Source organism: Xyrauchen texanus, chromosome 17 (genome assembly GCF_025860055.1).
Source record: "Xyrauchen texanus isolate HMW12.3.18 chromosome 17, RBS_HiC_50CHRs, whole genome shotgun sequence".
In the NCBI taxonomy this organism is placed as follows: Eukaryota; Metazoa; Chordata; class Actinopteri; order Cypriniformes; family Catostomidae; genus Xyrauchen; species Xyrauchen texanus.
In genome coordinates, this window is record NC_068292.1 from 19,186,685 (window position 1) to 19,208,250 (window position 21,566).

Genomic DNA, 21,566 nt, shown 5'->3' on the forward strand with positions numbered 1-21,566 from the left:
ACAACAGCAGAAGACCCCACCGGGTACCACTCATCTCCACTACAAATAGGAAAAAGAAGCTACAATTTGCAAGAGCTCACCAAAATTGGACAGTTGAAGACTGGAAAAATGTTGCCTGGTCTGATGAGTCTCGATTTCTGTTGAGACATTCAGATGGTAGAGTCAGAATTTGGCGTAAACAGAATGAGAACATGGATCCATCATGCCTTGTTACCACTGTGCAGGCTGGTGGTGGTGGTGTAATGGTGTGGGGGATGTTTTCTTGGCACACTTTAGGCCCCTTAGTGCCAATTGGGCATCGTTTAAATGCCACGGCCTACCTGAGCATTGTTTCTGACCATGTCCATCCCTTTATGGCCACCATGTACCCATCCTCTGATGGCTACTTCCAGCAGGATAATGCACCATGTCACAAAGCTCGAATCATTTCAAATTGGTTTCTTGAACAAGGCAGTTCTGAAGGCGAAAGGGGGTCAAACACAGTATTAGTATGGTGTTCCTAATAATCCTTTAGGTGAGTGTATATATATATACACTCACCCCACACCATATGTATATATACACTCACCTAAAGGATTATTAGGAACACCATACTAATACTGTGTTTGACCCCCTTTCGCCTTCAGAACTGCCTTAATTCTACGTGGCATTGATTCAACAAGGTGCTGAAAGCATTCTTTAGAAATGTTGGAGATTTGTGGGATGCACATCCAGGGCACGAAGCTCCCGTTCCACCACATCCCAAAGATGCTCTATTGGGTTGAGATCTGGTGACTGTGGGGGCCATTTTAGTACAGTGAACTCATTGTCATGTTCAAGAAACCAATTTGAAATGATTCGAGCTTTGTGACATGGTGCATTATCCTGCTGGAAGTAGCCATCAGAGGATGGGTACGTGGTGGCCATAAAGGGATGGACATGGTCAGAAACAATGCTCCTATTTGTAGTGGAGATGAGTGGTACCCGGTGGGGTCTTCTGCTGTTGTAGCCCATCCGCCTCAAGGTTGTGCGTGTTGTGGCTTCACAAATGCTTTGCTGCATACCTCGGTTGTAACGAGTGGTTATTTCAGGCAAAGTTGCTCTTCTATCAGCTTGAATCAGTTGGCCCATTCTCCTCTGACCTCTAGCATCAACAAGGCATTTTCACCCACAGGACTGCCGCATACTGGATGTTTTTCCCTTTTCACACCATTCTTTGTAAACCCTAGAAATGGTTGAAAATCCCAGTAACTGAGCAGATTGTGAAATACTCAGACCGGCCCGTCTGGCACCAACAACCATGCCACGCTCAAAATTGCTTAAATCACCTTTCTTTCCCATTCTGACATTCAGTTTGGAGTTCAGGAGATTGTCTTGACCAGGACCACACCCATAAATGCATTGAAGCAACTGCCATGTGATTGGTTGATTAGATAATTGCATTAATGAGAAATTGAACAGGTGTTCCTAATAATCCTTTAGGTGAGTGTATATATCAGTGGGGCTTTCTTTAAGACTGCAAGGGAAGCTCAGCTTCCCCTATAATGTCAAAAAAATAATGGTCAAATATGTACTATTGTGTAAACAATTTATTGACTAAAAATGCATTAGAACACGTTCATCTCGAAGACGAGTTCGTTCAGAATCAGCTACATTACATATAGCAGGTCGGCTGACTCGATTTACTTCTCATACATTCCCGTAGCGTCAGTGCATTTCCCTGTTGAAGCCGAGCGTCCATTGACTTCAATGGGGCTGCTCTGAACAGTTTTTTGCAGTGCTCCGAAAATAGACGGTCATTGGATAAATGCTTCGATTATGTCCCGCCCACGGACGCTCAGCGTCTCTGGGGGTGAATGAGGAGTGGGCTGGCCCGGACTCCGGGCTTCCGCGTGATGATTGGAGGATCTGTCGAAAGACTGCATCTCCTTTTGATTGACAGCGAATCTGTACTATAAGAAGTCACTGAAGCTATTTCGCGCTCAGTCCCATCGCGGATTTCTCAAGTGTAGTCGAAAGACAAACTGCTGCAACCTATTTCTTTATATTTGTTTGGCGAAATTGCTAGTCAATTTGCATAATACATTTCACACAATTATACACCACATTCCTTGTTTCAGTTTTACCAAGTTTAATATATTTTGTTTTAGAGCGTTCGTTCGTTCGTCATTCATTCATTTATACAGTAGGCTAGGCTAGCGTCGTACGGGTGAAACTGCGCACGATGGAAGACGGTGCTAATATTGTCGACCTGATTTTGGCGAAGCCATTTGAAAGTCTTCCTTACGAGGAAAAAATTAGAATTAAACAGCAGGGCAGATCAACACCTAAGATTGTTTTAGTGCAAAAAATAGGGTAAAGAAGTTTATAATGTTGGCCGAAAATGAGCTTCCCCTCTTTGAAAGACCAGCAGCCGCCACTGATATATATATATATATATATATATATATATATATATATATGTTTTTTAAAGGTCAGTAATCTAGTGCCAACTTTATCACGGAAACAATTTTGAAGTTCGTCTATTGAAAATTTTTTTTAATAAAAATACACTAGATGTCATGAACTTGAAAACTGTTTCTGTGATAAAGTTGACACTAGATGACTGACCTTTTAATAATTAAGAAAAAATAAACTTTTTGCAAATTTTAGAAGACACTAAATGGGCAAAAAAAAAAAAAAAAAAAAAGAATTGATCCAATTAGCACATTTTAAATGCAATATTTGAACTATTTTTTGTCCTGTTCAGTGAGTTCATCGTCCGCAGGCCTCATGAGCGGACCGATGAGATGAAGAGTCACGAGCTGAGGCAGAATGAATGTGTGTTTTAAAATGACGGAGAGAGATAACGCCGTGACTGAAGCTGCTGGGCGGTTTGTCATTGAGGAAATGTAAGATGACGATATTATGTTTATGTCATTTATGTTTGTTTGATTGTGCCGCGACATTTTATCTCTTGTTGATCTAATGTGTGAAAACGAGATTTTCAAGAGAAAAGTTCGCAGTCATCATGGCTAGCAGGTAGCTAGCAGGACCACACTGTTGATGTCCATGTAATCTGAGGAGAAAGTTCACCTCCACTTATATATATTTTATATTATATACTTATCTCAACTTTATTTTACATGGGTTAAAAAAACAGTTGGGCATGTTTTTGTCAAGTTTTCAAAAAGTAGCCTTCATTTACCACACGCGTCGTGTGACAAATATGATAATTAAAATGAGATTTTTTATTTGGATGTGTGTTAGTTTAGCTTGAATAATAATATTTGCCATGTCGTCTATCACTATAAGAGTTTAACTGGCAGTTAGACTTGGCATTATGAATTCCTGCAGGTTTATGCAACAGGTCAGAAATTACCTTTGATTGGTGTCCATCTGCCTCAAGTTATAATGCATTGGACAATTTATTTGCCATATTTTACAGACTATCTATTATTATTATTCTTATTATTACTATTATTTCTCATGCCCGTAGGATGTATGAAATGGGATCTCACTTAAATTGTGAATTTTTCTTTTGGATTGCCTTGGCCCCTTGCCTTGGCCCCTACAAGGAGCTTGTGTTCGTGAAATATGTGAAACAAGATAATAGTTAATGTTCTTGGGTGCATTTTGGTGTACTACTCAAAAGCACATTTAATTACTGTACTTTCCAGTGTAGTTGTGATGACAGAGAACCACAAGACACCTGTTGTTGAGATATAAATGAGCAATACTAAGGCTTCCTTATACTAAGATGTCAAATGTATCTGCATTTTGAGTAAAGTTTGATAATGTGAGCATTGAGAATGTTAATAGGTCTGCCATGTTCTGATATCAGGCTTAGATTATTATACTTTTAGTAGTGGATTAGTGAGAGGATAGGAAGCGTTCTGCCATTAATAAATGCTGAAATACATTAACTGAAGTAACAATTTTAGTTTTAGGCTACATGTATTTAAATTGAGAGGTATGGTAAGCATGGGTGAGGGGATCACTTCACAAATCACAAACTTATAAACTTCCAGACAAACGTTGTCAAGCCAACATCAAAATTGCTCTTGACAGATTTTACTAGTTCTGAATTAAGACAATTATATGGCTTTTAGACAAAAAGAATAACTAATACACTGACCACATTTCAAGAAATAAAAAAGATTTCATGATAAAAAGGAAAATGCGTACATTTATTTCTATTAATGATTACATTTATCAACATGGTGTAACCTCTTCATCAGAAAAATGGATGTGTCAAAGAGGATCATGAGAAATCTGGAACCAGCAAGGCCACTGCGTCGTCTTAACATAAATCAAGGTACAAAGTGGGAATGTTCACACTGGACTTGATCCTTAATAATGCAAATATTTATTATGTTTGTTGTTGTATTTGTGTGCTTTAATGGATGTCACATATAGTGTCTCAAAGCAATGCTGAGATCAAGCCATTCACCAAGGGAAAAGAAAAGCCAGTAAGACCAATTTATTGTGCTTAAATAACTTTTGTGTGCTTTGTAATTTAACTGTAGCCACTGGCCTCATTTTTCTTATCCTGTTTCTCTGAGAGAATGTCTTTTACCCAGTAACTTGTTTTTCTGTGGACAGGACAACAACATAAAAGTGGAGCAGTTGTATGAAATCCTTCATCTTCAAAGCACCAGTACCCAACCAATAAAGAAAGGCAAGTGTCCTCTTTAAATTTTGAATTAGAAAGAAAGTTATACCCAGAATTAGAGACTATTTATTTAGTAGAGACAGGTCACTTCTATTAAAATGAATGGGAGAAATTGGAACACCCAACCAAGTGCCCAATGGTCAACGGATGTAGAACGGAAGTCCCGCCTTACAGGTAATAGAGCCAATCACCTTTTAGATACAGACATTGCCTGTCAATCAACTTGAGAATGTGCTTGTGCATTAGCTATACAAGCTGGGAAAATTGCATTTCCTAGCATAGTCTGAGGTAAAGCAGCACAATTTATGATTCCATTGTTGTCAAATTTGCTGATTTGAAAAGAGCTCTTTGATCGTAATCTTGAATAACCATTTTTAAGATTTTGGTCTCTCCCCCATTCAAGTAGATAGGAGCTGCACTTTCATGATGGGAAATAGTCTCCCGAGAGTGTACCAAAGATGATCGACAGTGGACTGACTAGCTAGAAAGACTTTGGCGCTATGCTTTAAAGTCGGCATGAAATGGATGTAGCGACCGACTTCCTTATTGTGACGTATTTTCGAGTGAAACTGCTTTATCAAGAAAAAAAGTGAAGGGCTGGTATCTGAGTTTATCCATCAGTTGTTGATTGGATTTAGAACAGGGACTGTTGCAAACCGAAATGAAGGAAGGGGATCTGAATGTGAGTTTGCAGTCATCACACAGACACATACACATACCCCTTCCACCATTAATGGGCTGGGTCAAGTGCGTTTTAATTCAGAGGGTCTTCTCCTGTTATTGCACTCTGCATCCTATTATATAGTCCATTGCCTGTCAAGCAGAGTGTAAATGGCAGGCTGATCTCATAAAATGTACATGACCATGACAACATTTTTGTAGTGAACTGCAGTTTTCCAGTGAAATGTCCAGCTGGGGGGCGCCAAAAGCAATTGAAATGATTATGTAATCAAATGAGTTTTAATGTGAATTTTAGATGGATGTTATAATGATTAAAATGTACCTCCCTATGTTAGCTTGCTTGCTTTCTTGACTGTTCCTGAACCATGTTTCTCCAAGCTAATAACATTGGAATAAGTATATTATATTTTAGGTGGTCTGTAATACAATGTGAACATTTATTGTTTTTCAAATTATGCTTTAGAGTAAAAGTGTGTCTATATCATGACATAACAGTGTGAGTAATAGAGAGAAAAACAAGTATTTATAAAGTCATAATCAGCTATTGAAGTCATGATTTGAGTGAAAGGGGATAAAACACAGCTGTTGAGGTGTCTCATGTTTATTTCACCTAGAAACTGCAGGGAATTGTACCTGGAGACGCACATAACAAGTTTTGCAAAATTTTACAGTTTATAGAGACTAGGGTTATTTTTTCACTAATAGACTAGGTTAGTAAATTAACTATATACAATGAATTAGAAGAATGAATATATGAATTTACGTTCTTTTGTGCATTAACTGCATCCTTGTTGAATGTCGGGCATATTTCTTTGACACGCTCCTTTGATATGCATGGGAAATGTGGTTCTCATCTGGATTTGGAGTCACAACAATACAATTGTATTTAGATCATAAATACAATTGTAAACATAATAATAATAATAATAAATGAAAAATAAACCATGACCTATTGATAGTTTAACACCAATCTCATAAAATATTTAATAAAACTGCTTTACCTGTGATTCTCAATGGAATAATTAGATTTTCCACTGCAGTTTCAGAGTTTCAACATGGACTTTATTATCACCTGCTGTTAGAATCTCCAAACTGCAAATGTAGCAATTGAATTTAGTCTGCACTGAAAACAGAGGTGGTGTTAAAACGTCGTAGCTACGGATGTGCAGAACTTTATTTCAAAATCGACATGTCGTGGGTTATGTCGACGGTTAGTCCACTAGTCTGTCAATAAAGTCCTGTATGAGCTGGAGTCATTTCCACAAGACACCAATCTGATGCATTTCTTAATAATAGGCTATAGACTCTTGAGCACATCACCTCAAAAGGATAACAGATAAGAGAGCACTAATAATGTAGCCCTAACAACAGATATGGAATTGTACATTTATGTGAAATATTATAATTTAATTTAATGAGCCGCAAATTTAGCCTACCTCTATTTCATAAATGAATACCAAGGGCTGAAGTCTTGTTTTTGACCTTCTAATTTCAAATATAATTTTATTTCAGATAGTATTTAAACCTATGCTTCAAAATCTAAATATAGAAATTAAATGACATATCCAATATATGAAATATCAACTTTATTAGAACAATTCTACCAAATTGCAATTACAAAAGGCGCCCTACCTTATTCTAATTACATTACATTTCACTTGGTGTTGCTAGAGCACGGAAATTGAATAAGAATTAGCGCATGGTTGTAGTGCTGCATTTTGCATGCTCATAAAAAATAGAGCCCATAAAGTTTGTGTAAAAATTTTGTTTAGTTTAATATGAGAATCACACCAAAGTAGACCTTTGCAGGTAATGCTGCATACCTTTTTGCGTATGCAGACAGAATATGCTACTCCAGGGACTTCCTCATCAAGATGGCAAGTTGTCCTGTGGCCAAGAAGAAACCTGAGTTTTTACCAGAGCATCCAGTAGTCTTGGAGAATGGAGTGAGTTATGCACTTATTTTCATTCTTTTTTTTTTTTTTAATACAACTTTATTTACTGGTTAACTTTTTATGGGAAAAGATTAGAGATCGTCCAATATTCTTTTTTAAAACCAAGACCAGTTGAACCTGTTAAAACACTGGCGTATTGCTATTTTGGACATTATTCTTTACAGACCCACCAGATGGCGCTATTGATTTGTAAATTATATTAAAAAGTTATAACCGATTAAGCATAAGAGCTTAAATATTAGTAAAAAAAAACATAGGTAAAACTGATTATTGGTTGATCTCTGAAGAAAATGCTTTTGTAGATGGGTGATTATAAAAATGCATTTACTTTTGCTGATGTTGAAGTTTTGTATCTGATTACTATATTTTCACCCAATCTAGAGAACCAGTGATGTGTCAAGACTTTTTGATGGCAACCGCTACAAGAATTAAGACATGTAAGCTCATCAAACTTGAACTTCATGCAAGGGCTTCAGATAGTTGTAATTAGTACTTTGTGTATGTTAAATAATTATGATGTCACCTAGTGAATTATTAACTGTTTACCCAAATTTCTTTTCATAGGTTTGCCTAATGTGAAGAAATCCTTACAGCTTTTCTCTCTCTCTCTCTCTCTCTCTCTCTCTCTCTCTCTCTCTCTCTCTCTCTCTTTCTCTCTCTCTCTCCCCCGCTCCCTATCCCTTTTTTTTTTTTTTTAATAAGGGTCACTAAATCTATATACTGCATGGGGACCAAAGCAGAAAGAATTTAAATATCACCTTTGTCACAAGTTTCTTGTATAATAAGCACTCCATCTTACAATGAAAAAAAAAAAAGGAATTGCAAAGAAAATAAATGTTGTCTTTGAAAACTAAATTATAAAAATGATTCTCCTTGGATGCTGAACGTATCATTTAAAATATATGTAAAGACAAGTTTGATTGAAAAAAAGTCCTCCATTAGAATTGACAGTACAGAAAATAAATGGATAGCAACAGTACTGATATCTTGATCCTTGCAACAGATTGCAAATTATACTTTTTTCTTCTTTTTTTTTTAAACTCACCCTTTGTCCTTCTTTGGTCTTAGACTTTGGTTTCAACTCATCAAACAGTTGTGATTTCTGACTTGCGGCATCAGAACTTTGCCTAATGTCGATGGTGTTGCTACACTGCGCATATGTTCTGCTTTCATGATTTGTGGTGGTTATTTATAGTGGATATTTGGACTTAAACTTTTTGAGATTTTGCTTGAAGTTGTGCACCTTAAATTATAGACTGATTTATAGGGAGGTCATATGCCTGAGTTAGATTTCTTTACTGCAGATTTGGACTTTCCCTCACACTAACAGTATTAACATTGGTCAGAATGTATGTGGTTGGTTTCAATGGTTGAGCAAGCAACACAGTTCTGGCACAATCTTTTGACAACTTCTGAGCCTTTGGATTTGTATGTGGGAATTATTGACAATAAAAGGCTTTTAAAGGTACAGTGAATTTTTGCACTTGAAAATGGAACTCTTTGTTATACAATATATATACAGTATGTATTTGAATTGTTTTAAATGTATTGCTGAGAAGTGGATTGGGGCACAAAAGAAGTGTGTTACTTTAGCCTTTTCAGTATTGTACTTTATTTTTTAAGGGGTTACTAGAAAACCTTCAACAACAACAACAACAAAAAAAAAACATCGCTCTGGATTCTGATGCAAGAAATATATTTGTGTATAGTTGATTTGCACACCTGGGCAGAGGCAATATTTTTTTTTTGGTATCACACTGTAATCTGTCAACTCATAACTATTTTAAATTGGATTCATTCTAACTTCACTAAATTAATTAATCTCAGTAAAGGACATTTTGTTTTATTCTGCTTCATTGTTTTATTGCTAACACACAACCACATTAGCTGGGGTGAATTTGGGTAAATTGGGACACTTTTGACTCCTCTCAATGTCAAAAAGTGTGTGTGAGAAAGACATAGAGATAAATCGGTGGTGCTCATAGAAATTAAGTTCCGCTTTTGCTATAAAGGACTTCTCAACCTGAAAACCCGACTGCTTTAAAGCTCTGACGTCCGTTTCGCCAACGGACTTTTCTTTTGAACCGATTCTTCAAATGTCCGAATCGAACCGAGTCGTAAAGCTTTGGTAGATCACTAACTCTAAGGAATGTTTGTATTTAGGAGAAAAACTATGGAATTGGAACAATATTGTTAACAAAATGTGAATAATGAATTGTTTTCATATAATTCATGTTATTTCAATTATTGGCAAAATGACAACTCTTAATGTCGATGTTCTTGACAATGTTGTTAACTAATATTGGGCCAATAAACAACTTTTGTACGTAATCTGCACAACCTAATAGTGAAAATACTGTGATGAATAGTAATTTGTATACTAAATCTCGGGTAAATTACCGCGCGGGGTCTTCGTAGAACACTTGGGCGCTGACTTGATTATGAATCGTTTGAACCGGTATTGAAACGAACCGTTTTGCTAAAATGAATCGGACATCACAACTCTTGCAACTACTAGCCCATTCTGCCGCAGGAGGCGGGACTTGTCCTAATACGGCTGTGGAAAGACTGCGGTGCCGGTGCCCTTTATGCTGCTGTCACGTACACTAGCGGCGCAGCCGGATGTTTTACAGCAGCGGCAACTGACAGGAACCACCGACCTTATTATATATACCGTGACCTTGCCAAGGGACATCTCATTTGATTCTGCTGGCGTAAAGTTGACTGCCTCTCATTCCGCTCAAGGTAATGGTTGTTGAGTGTCATTAGACTGTTCTTTCGGGAATAATGCCTAGACCGTTTTATTGTTTGACAGTTGTATATTTTGTATAGCTTTGACAACTGCTACACAGCTAAGAAGTATTGATGAGCGCTTTACGGTTTTAGTATAGTATAAAGTGACGGTCTGTTGATGTTTTCCATCACAGGAGCAATCCGAAAATGCCTCTGGGTGAAGAGAAGATCGAGACAAGCGAAAGGTAATATGGACGACACGAAGATCAAGTTTATAATTTCCTTTTCTGAGCATTACCTTATACTTCATGATATTTGCATGTAATTTCTGCCTTCTCGTCTGATGTGTCATCCAATGATAAATTGATTGATGAATGGATTTTACGTTTATTACGCATCCCAAAGCTTAGGATAAATGACAAGTTAATTATTATGGAGTATAACGTGTTTGTCCGCGAACAATGTTTCATTCACTTCTGTGAGAAGCAATACCAAACGCTAAGAAACTTCCCCACAATGCACTTTTATGATCTGATGGTTATTCCGGAATTATTACGTCATAATGTGGGGAAAACAGCCAACAGATATCCGGTTTTATGTCATTGTTTAACTTCTGTAATCCTTGCATAGGTCCATATATGTTAACAATCCCCATTTGGATTCAATGAAAGATGACATCCTCTACCACTTTAACCTTGGAACATCCACTCACGACTTCCCTGCAATGTTTGGAGATGTCAAAGTAAGATTTAAGGCACTGCTTTCTCACATTCTGTATATTGCCTACTGTCTAAAAATGTATTTTGGTATGATACATCTATGATCCATCTATTGATGTATGATCAACCCGAAAATGAAAATTTTTGCATCGTTTATTCACCCTCATGCCATCCCAGATGTGTATGACTTTCTTCAGCAGTACACAAACAAAGATTTTTTGAATATTTTCTCAGCTCTGTAGGTCCATATAATGCAAGGAAATGGTGGCCAGAACTTTGAAGCTCCAAAAAATGCACATAAAGGCAGCATGAAAGTAATGCATAAGACCTCAGTGGTTAAATCCGTCATCAAAAGCAATATGATAGGTGTGGGTAAGAAAGAGATCAATGCTTAAGTCCTTTTTTTTTACTTTAAATTTCCACCTTTTACCAGCATTGACCAGTAGGTGGCGATATACACAAAGAATATGAATTGTCAAAAACAAAAGGAAGTGAAAGTGGAGATTTATCACCCACACCTGTCATATAAGGAGATATGGATTGATCAACTGGAGTGGTATGGATTACTTTTATGTTGCCTTTATTTGCTTTTTGGCATTTAAAAATTCTGGCCACCATTCACTTACATTGTATGGACCAACAGAGCTGAAATATTCTTCTAAAAATCTTTGTGTCCTGCAGTAGAAAGTAAGTCATACACATCTGAGATTTCCTAAATGATGAGAAATTTCATTTTGGGATGAACTTTTCATTTAATCAGTAGTTTTTCCCTGTTATTTGTAAGAGATGAGTTTGGAAACGAAACAATTCCCTTTTTTTTTTCTTTTTTTTTTTTCAGTTCGTGTGTGTAGGTGGAAGTCCATGGCGGATGAAGTCTTTCACTGAATACATTGCCATAGAATTGGGACTAGCATACCCAAATGCAGAGTACCCAAATATTTGTGTGGGGACTGATCGCTATGCCATGTACAAAGTTGGACCTGTGCTGTCTGTTAGTGTGAGTGAGCTCAGTCTCATCTGCACAGTGTTTTCATGTGTCGGTCTACATTTAACACATGAGATTAGTGTGGCTTTGAATGGCGTCTTTGTATACATCTTCGAACTAAAGTTTGTCTGAACATTAATTTTGAATTTATCTGTGTTCTAGCATGGCATGGGTATCCCATCAATCTCTATTATGTTGCATGAGCTTATCAAGCTCCTCTACCATGCACGCTGCACTGATGTCACTGTAGTGCGCATTGGAACGTCAGGGGGCATAGGTAAACTGCTTTTACCAATTAACTGCTTACACAAAAGGGCCTCCTAAGGGACCTCATGACTAACCTCACCCTGATTTTGGTGAGGTTAGTCAAACCTTTTTTTTTTTTTTTGTGAATCATTTCCTGAAATTTTACTTTCAGCTATGTTGAAATTGGAAATTGAATGGACTTTTTTATATATAGAATTAAAGGCCATTAAATTACTTTAATAGTTCACCCAGAGATGAAATGTACTTACTGTCCCTCTCCCTCATGCCGTCCCAGATGTGTATGAATGTAATTTTTTCTACAGAACACAAATTAAGATTTTTAGAAAAATATTTAATCTCTGTAGGTCCATACAATGCAAGTGAATTGTGACCAAAATTTTGGAGCTCCAGAAAGGACATAAAGATAGCATAAAAGTAATCCATATGACTCCAGTGGTTTAATCCATGTCTTCAGAAGCGATCCAATTGGTTTTGGGTGAGAAGAGACCAAAATATAACTTGCTGTACATCTTGACATCAGCAGTGTCCTTGGCATTCATGATTTCAAGCTTGATTACACTTCCTAGTGCCATATAGAGCTCTGTGCATGCATCAAGCAATAGGAAGTTTAATCAAGCTTAAAATCATGATCCTGCCTAGAGACCGCAATGGCAAGATGTACAGTGAACATCTTGGTCTGTTCCACCCAAAATTGATTGGTTTGCTTCAGAAGTTATGGATTTAACCACTGAAGACTTATGGATTACTTTTATGCTGCCTTTATATTCTTTTTGGACTTTCAAAATGTTGGTCACCATTCACTTGCATTGTATGGACTTACAGAGTTGAAGTATTCTTCTAAAAATCTTCATTTGTGTTCAGCAGAAGAAAATGTCACACATCTGGGATGACATAATGGTGAATTCATGATGAGAAAATGTACATTTTTGGTGAACTATTCCTTTAAGAGTGCACTCCGTAATTTCCTGCCTGTTGCTAAACTTAAAAGAAATAGTAATAATAGAATAATAATTAAAAATATATATGTTTAAAATTATATACACTCACATGAGATGAAGACTGTAGTCATATCAGAGGAAAAGATACTTAATTCTACACCTATTCATGAGCACCACCATGTAGAGATCATTAGAACTGCTCAATATTAATCAATTGTATTTTGTAATTGGTAAAAAAAATGTGACTTTTACTTGCGGAACAAAATTAATTGTAGCTGACTGTGAATCGATCATGCATTTTTACAGTGACATCGGTAACTGATGAGAACTTCTGTTTTTGCATAATATTGCATCTACTACGCAAGGTTTCAGCATAGCATGTACAAATTTTACTTAATTGCACCTTTTAATTTGCCCTGAAAAACAGATATTCAGACTCCAGTCACATTCTATCAAATCTGGCATTTACACATTCAATAGCAAAGCACATGAGTTGTTTTTTCTGTCTGTTCAGGTTTAAAGCCAGGGACAGTGGTTGTTACCAAACAGTCAGTGGATTCTATGTTCAAGCCTTGTCTTGAGCAGATTATCCTGGGCAAACCAGTGGTCAGGAGCACAGATCTCGACGGGGAACTTGCAGAGGAGCTGCTTCAGTGCAGCAAAGACCTTGCAGAGTTTGAGACTGTCATTGGTAACACAATGTGCACGCTAGACTTCTACGAAGGTAGGGTTACGTCAGATCTGACCATAAACATTTATTGTTATTCTGTTCTCAAATTCTATTGATTATGCTCTGGAAGTTTCCACTTGTTCTTGAGCGAATGTTACAATTGCATTGTTGTTCAATTGAAGGCTCTGTCTTATAACAGGTCAAGCTCGGCTGGATGGGGCTTTCTGCTCGTACACTGAAGAAGACAAACAGAGCTATCTTACTGAAGCCTATGCTGCTGGGGTTCGTAACATTGAGATGGAGTCATCGGTGTTTGCGGCCATGTGTAAACTGAGTAATCTTCGAGGTGTGCTATTATTAACACTGCAATTTTTGTTTAAATGAATGAATAATCCTTGTAAAAATCATTAAATGAGAATCTATTTTAGAATTGATGCAATTCTATTGGTTATTTAGGTTAGAAATGGCGGTTGATCCTTTAATTGCAGTTAATATTGTTTGCTGTATATTTGAGCAGATTGATTTTTAACACTTCTTGGAACTTGCCACATATTAAGCCTGCTGTTGTATTTTGTCAGCTTGTGGAAATTATGGGTTAAGGTCACATGATAATATGTAGGATCCTTTCTCCTGTGTTTTTCAGCTGCTGTTGTGTGTGTAACACTACTGGACAGGCAGAAAGGAGACCAGCTCACCAGCTCGCATGATGTCCTGAATAACTACCAGCAGAGGCCTCAGGTTCTGGTTGGACATTACATCAAAAAGAAGCTGAATGCATTCAAGAAAAGCTAGTTTTGTTCTTCCTATAACATTAAAAGCAGAAGAAGGGAACAGTACAGTGCAGATTTGTTCAGGGGAAAACATAAAGTTGCATTTAGTTTTTTATGTTGGGAAGTTACATAGATAAAGTAAGTAGCTGTTCGTCTAGTCATAAGATCTCAACATGTCTGCTCCAATGAGTTGACCCGGTCCTTGTGAACTAAGGCTAAACTTGAATCGTATACTTCCATACTACTTTTACAGATACGGCAGATATTGTAAGAGTAGTGTGTTGGTATGCGATCTAATTCAGCGTCAAACATCTTTTAATAGGCTACTGATCTTATGTGCGAGTACTTGTTTTTACAAAGTTTGGAAAATCATGAACTATTCACGTCTTTGGAAAAACAATACTAAGTGCACTTTTAATAAGCCAAAGAAACCAGCTCAAATATGGAGACCGATTTTATTAAACAGAAAATGGAAAGTAACAGAAATACCTTTTTATTTATTTTTCTCCAGTTAACCACTGCAGTTGCTAACATAATATACTCAAGTAACCTATTGCCTTGAATGTATTGAATAATGGCTTAATTATTTTGAAATGTTTAAAGGCACATTTTTGTTCTAGACTGTTTTAATTATTTTAAATGCATGATATTTATTATTGTTGTTTAAAAATACAGCAGTCATTAAACTACTCCTGATGCAGTAAAAGTGAAACATGTTTTAGAAAAGTGAGAGGACTAAGACGTTTTTAGCACTTTGTTAAAATATGTTTTATTAAAAGGATCCAAGGTATAAAAGGGAATTTTTCAAATGAACAGTAAACCTATTTGGTTGGCTGTATTGTTTAGTGTAAATGTTGCTAACAAATGTTTGTAAATTCTACTGTAAAAATCACAAATGTCTTAACTGAGTAAACACAATGTATCCCTGAGTTTACAAAGTATTATTTTAATCACACAATTTTTTTAAAATTTTTTTATAACAGAGTAATAAAACTCAAAGATGTTGACTCAAACTCAAACCCTATATGTAACGCAGAAGCTATATGGCAGCAATTTTTATTTTTCACTTTCTCACCTTTCAATGCATTATGAATTGTTAAACTGTTGGAAATAAAAGGGCAGTCATAAATTGACCAATAATATGCTGTTTTTAAACCACATGACATTTGATGTTTTCTTCAAGACCCTCTTTAGGGGGCGACACTTGCTGAAGTGCTGCACATATTGCTTAATTAAACACATTTTGACTATATCATTATTTTGATATTTTTATTTGCTAGATTTCATATTAGCAGACTATAGTTTGGCAAGTCGTTTAGGACATCTACTTTGTGCATGACACAAGTAATTTTTCCAACAATTGTTTACAGACATATTGTTTCACTTCTAATTGACTATATCACAATTCCAGTGGTTTAGAAATTTACACTCAGTCGCAAATGGGTCTTCCAAATGGACAATGACCCCAAGCATACCTCCAAAGTTATGACAAAATTGCTTACAAAGTCAAGGTATTATAGTGGCCCTCACAAAGCCCTGACCTTAATCACTGAAAAAGCATGTGCAAGCAAGGAGGCCTACAAACCTGACTCAGTTACACCAGTTCTGTCTGGAGGAATGGGCCAAAATTAGAGCAATTTATGAGAAGCTTGTGGAGGGCTACCCAAACATTTGACCCAAGTTAAAAAAAAATTAAGACAACGCTACCAAATACTAACAATGTTTACTTCAGTTTTGTAAACTTCAGACTTTAACTGTGTATGTGTGTGTATATATATATATATATATATATATAAATTGTGGCACGTTGCGAATGAGACACAGAAAAGCAGGGATTACTTAACGTCCCCAGAGTGTATTTATTGAAATTGGTGTAGAGTTTGGTGCAGGGTGAATATTGAGGCAAAGGCAACAGTCCTTCAGGCTTCCCATGCTCCTGGTCCTTGTGGGTGAAGGCAAGTGCAATGTGTGGCCCAAGCAGTACGGCTTCCCTCGGGAGGCTTACTCAGTTTCTGAAATATGGAAACAGAGAGAGAGTCATTAGCATGTGGCATCTCGTTGTGACTCCACGGGTGTGTTTGGTGCGGATTGAGTAGTGCTCCCTTGATTGGAGTCAACCTGTTCCAAGATAATTTTGTAAAAATCAAAATAACACTACAGATCTTTATTGTAAAATGTTTAAAGAATATTTTCCATACTTGTTCAATGAACCATAAAAAATGTATGAACATGCACCTGTGGAACGGTCGTTAAGAAACGAACAGCTTACAGTCGGTAGGCAATTAAAGTCACAGTTAAAAAAATGTCAGACACTAAAGAGACATTTATGCATTTGGCAGACAGTTTTATCCAAAGCAACTTAAAGTGCACTTATTACAGGGACAATCCCCCCGGAGTAACCTGGAGTTAAGTGCCTTGCTCAAGGACACAATGATGGTGGCTGTGGGAACGAACCAGTGACCTTCTGATTAACAGTTATGTGCTTTAGCCCACTACACCACCACCAGACCTTTCTACTGACTCAATTGCAATGTCCGTACTGTGAGACGCCTAAGAGAGCACTACAGGGAGACAGGAAGGACAGCAGATCGCCCTCGCAGTGGCAGACCACGTGTAACAACACCTGCTCAAGATTGGTACATCCGAATATTACACCGGCAGGACAGGTACAGGATAGCAACAACAACTGCCTGAGTTACACCAGGAATGCGCAATCCCTCCATCAGTCCTCAGACTGTCTGCAATAGGCTGAGAGAGTCTGGACTGAGGGCTTGTAGGCCTGTTGAAAGGCAGGTCTTTACCAGACATCACCGGCAACAACATCACCTATGGGCACAAACCCACATTCGCTGGACTAGACAGGAATGGCAAAAAGTGCTCTTCAGAGTCATGGTTTTCTCTCACCAGGGGTGATGGTTGGACTCGCGTTCATAGTCGAAGGAATGAGCGTTACACCGAGGCCTGTACTCTGGAGCGGGATTGATTTGGAGGTGGAGGGTCCATCGTGGTCTGGGTCGGTGTGTCACAGCATCATCAGACTGAGCTTGTTATCATTGCAGGCAATCTCAATGTGTGCGTTACAGGAGAGACATCCTCCCTCATGTGGTACCCTTCCTACAGGCTCATTCTGACAAGACCCTCCAGCATGACAATGCCACCAGCCACACTGTTCTTTTTGTGTGTGATTTCTTGCAAGACAATAATGTCAGTGTTCTGCCATGGCAAGCGAATAGCCCGGATCTCAATCCCATTGAGCACATCTGGGACCTGTTGGATCGGAGGGTGAGGGCTAGGGCCATTCCCCCCAGAAATGTCCGGGAACTTGCAAGTGCCTTGGTGGAAGAGTGGAGTAACATCTCACAGCAAGAACTAGCAAAGCTGGTATATATACTGTATATATTTACACTCACGACCACGTTATTAGGAACACCTGTACACCTACTTATTCATAGGATTATCTAATCAGACAATTGTGTGGCAGCAGTGCAGTGTATAAATACATGCAGATATGGGTTAGGAACTTCTAAAATGGGGAAAATCAGATCTCATTGATTGAGACTGTGGCATGATTTTTGGTGCCAGATGGGCTGGTTTGAGTATTTCTGTAACTGCTGATCTCCTGGGGGTTTCATGCATAATAGTCTTTAGAGTGTATATGTATAAGAAACAAATAACATTCAGTGAGCAGCACTTCTGTGGGTAAAAATGGTTTGTTTTTCCAGATTAATAAGTTCTTATTGATTCACATATTGAACACTGAAAAACAAAACATATACACAGAATCAACAATAATTAACCACTATTACCCCTCCCAATCAAACTCACACTGGCCCCCAACAACATCCCTGTGGTCATACATGATTATAGACACACACACAAAAAAATAAATGAATTAAAATAATAATAATAATCACACATCCAAAATGCCAGATATGCGCACCATTTCCCCAAAAATAAGTAACATTTTCCCAGCATTCTAAATGACCCTTCTTCAAAGGCCACCACCCTCCCCATCTCCGAGCACCACTCCTGAAATGTGGGCACTCCAGATGACCTCCATCCCCTTAAAACTATCTGTCTGGCGATCAAGACACTGGTTAGGACCCAACTCTTAATGTGCCTATTCTCTACATCGATGAATCGCCCAAAATACAGAATCTGGGGCAAAATGAAACATGAGTGCCCAAAACATCACACAAAACTCTGAACATTCCTAGCCCACTTTCCCTCCTTCAATACCAAGTTTAAATCTTTTTCCCATAATCTCTTGACAGAAGTTAAAGCTCAGTCCCCCTGACTCTGAATTAGCAGGAATTAATACACTGATGTCTCATTACCTTTTCCAAAAGCAGTAATCACCCCTCCCATAGTGTCTGCCAATTTAGGGGGGTGTATGCTACTGAGTATAGAGCAGGTGGTGCAGTTGTTAATACCTAAAGATCTGAGATATGGGAGTCCCATAATGTTGAACCAAATTTTCAAAGGATCTCAACACTCCGCTCTCATATAGGTCATGGTGTGTAGTAACCCCCCTCACAATCTACTGTGACCAGCAGAAAGGAGACTTATTAATACATCATTTTGGGTTCAGCCATAAGCTCGAGGCAACATTGAAATAAATGTCCGAATTAAACACTCTGGACACTGTTGTCCATACTGAGTGTAAATGCGAGATAATGGGATGTAATTTAACTTCTTCAGTTAGTTTGATCGAAAGTCTTTGCAATGGCGAAATAGGGGCAAGAACTTCAATGTTCAATACAAAACCAGGAGAGGGGCTATCTCAGGTGGAAGCGACCAATGAGCCAAATGTCTGAGAACAAACGCATAATTATAAAACTAAATCTTGGATAGGTCTAGCCCACTTTTGTCAGTCGGCCTAGGCAGCTTACTGAAATGTTACTGAAATTTCCCATTCCAAAGGACATCCGAAGGACATCACTATGCTATCAAATTGCTTGAAAGAGGGGACATATATAGGGAGAGACTTTAGCAGGTAGTTGAATTTTGGAATACAATTCATTTTAATAACATTAACTTTCCTAATCATTAACAAATGTAATGAAGCCCACCTGCCCACATTGCTCAAAAACTTTTTTATTAAAGGGTCAAAATGAACTCCAATTAAATCACACAAATACCCAAATACTAAATGCCCTGTTTGGGCCACTGAAAGGCACCTGGCTGAAAAAAACGTTATCGGCCAGTATGCTGTCAGAGCCAATGCTTCGGATTTAGACCAATTAACTCTGTATCCCGAGAACTTAGAAAAGGAATGAATAATTCTGTGGAGGCAAGGCATAGATCTAGAAAGGTCAGAGATGATAATAAAATATAATCTGCATAAAGCAGAAGCTTATGCGCCACACCTCCCGCCAACACCCCTGGAAAATCATCCTCCTTTCTTATAGTGGGTGCTAATGGTTTCCGGGCAAGGCCAAACAATAATGGGGAAAGAGGGCAACCCTGCTGGGTGCCACTATCCAGAGTAAAGTAATCCAATTTAAAGTAATATTAAATTAATTTATTTGTTTGTACCACTGCTACCGGGTGTCAGTAAAGTAACTTAATCCATCCAATAAAGAATTGTTAATGACAGAGGTCAGAGGAAAATGGCCAGACTGGTCAAAGCTGAGGCGGATGGGCAGCAGCACCAGAAGACCCCTCTGGGTACCACTACTGTCAGCTAAGATCTGGAAACAGAGGCTGCAGTGGGCACAGGCTCACCAAAACTGGATGATAGATGATTGAAAAAAATATTGCATGGTCTGACTAATCTCGATTTCTGCTGAGTTACACAAATGGTAGACCCACTGCAGCCTCAGTTTTCTGTTCTTGGCTGACAGTAGTGGAACCTGACATGGTTTTCTCCTGTTGTAGCCCATCCGCCTCAAGGTTTGACGTATTATGCATTCTGAGATGCTATTCTGCTCACTGCAATTGTACAGAGGGGTTATCTGGGTTATAGGTTACAGGCAGAAACTAAAATCAGCTAAACCTGTAGTAAAGACTGTAAAGTTTGTACCAATGAAGCAGAGCAGGAACTACAAAACTGCTTTGACTGCACTGATTGGAGTGTTTTTGAGGCTGCAGACACTGATCTGGATGAGCTCACAGATACTGTGACATCATATATACATCTCTGTGAGGATTTGTGCATTCCTATTAGGACTTATTTAACATACAACAATAACAAATTGTAAGGTTTACAGCAGAGCTCTGGCAGCTTCGTCAGGAAATAGAGGATGCTAACGGTGTAGGGATAAATCTTGTACAATCAGGCCAGGAACATACTGAATAAGGAAATCAGAGTGGCTAAAAGAAGCTATTCTGATAAGCTGAAAAACAAGTTTCAGCTAACGACCCTGCATCAGTTTTGAGTGGCCTGAAACAAATTTACTAACTACAGGACTCCTACCCCCAACCCTGTAGTGGACCAACAACTGGCTGATGACCTGGCTGTTCTACTGTAGATTTGAAAGGCCTAATCTCACACCCCACACCTGCTCTGACTTTCATTTTTACACATACATCAACACCTCCTCCCCCCTCCTGCTACTCAACCTGCACTTAACATCTGTGAAGAGGAGGTGTGCCGTGTCTTCTGAAAACGAAAGACAAGGAAAGCACAGTGACCCGATGTTGTTTCACCCACATGTCTAAAATCCTGTGCTAACAAGCTGGCTCCTGTCTTCACGCTGATCTTCAATAGAGAGCAGTGTGAAGTCCAGTGCTGCTTCAAACACTCAATCATCATTCCTGTCCCAAAGAAACACAAAATCATTGGACTTAATGACTACAGACCCATCACTCTGACATCTGTGGTCATGAAATCATTTGAGAGACTGGTGTTGGGCCACTTGAATAACATCACTGGACCCTTTCTAAATCCCTTCATTTTTCTTATCGAGCAAATAGATCTGTGGATGATGCAGTCAACATGGGATTGCATCATATCCTGCAACAACTGGACAGACCTGGGACATATGCAAGGATCCTTTTTGTGGACTTCAGTTCGGGTTTCAACACCATCATTCCAGCTATTCTCCAGACAAAATTACACCAACTCTCTGTACCCATGTCTATATGTCAGTGGATCACCAGCTTTCTGAGACGGTGTGAGATGGGAAATTGACTTCCAGCACTTGTACAATCAGCACTGGTGTCCCCTAGGGATGTGTGTGCTCCCCACTACTCTTCTCCCTATATACAAAT

General features: G+C 38.3%; 2 protein-coding genes across 2 annotated transcripts; both read left to right on the forward strand.

Annotated features, from left to right (window-relative positions):
* Positions 1-2,746: 2,746 nt before the first annotated feature.
* Positions 2,747-9,095, forward strand: LOC127657576 (uncharacterized protein C8orf88-like). Its single transcript, XM_052146433.1, has 7 exons — positions 2,747-2,870; positions 4,200-4,276; positions 4,378-4,430; positions 4,564-4,643; positions 7,158-7,260; positions 7,651-7,706; positions 7,834-9,095. Exons 1-6 carry the CDS (start codon positions 2,794-2,796, stop codon positions 7,699-7,701), a joined length of 441 nt encoding a protein of 146 aa, XP_052002393.1. The 5' UTR covers positions 2,747-2,793; the 3' UTR covers positions 7,702-7,706; positions 7,834-9,095.
* Positions 9,096-9,838: 743 nt separating this feature from the next.
* On the forward strand, positions 9,839-15,585 carry LOC127657574 (uridine phosphorylase 1-like). The gene is made up of 8 exons (XM_052146431.1): positions 9,839-10,014; positions 10,197-10,247; positions 10,633-10,744; positions 11,560-11,718; positions 11,869-11,983; positions 13,426-13,635; positions 13,781-13,927; positions 14,225-15,585. The coding sequence occupies exons 2-8, from the start codon at positions 10,210-10,212 to the stop codon at positions 14,371-14,373; spliced, it is 930 nt and encodes a 309-aa protein (XP_052002391.1). The 5' UTR covers positions 9,839-10,014; positions 10,197-10,209; the 3' UTR covers positions 14,374-15,585.
* Positions 15,586-21,566: the final 5,981 nt, after the last annotated feature.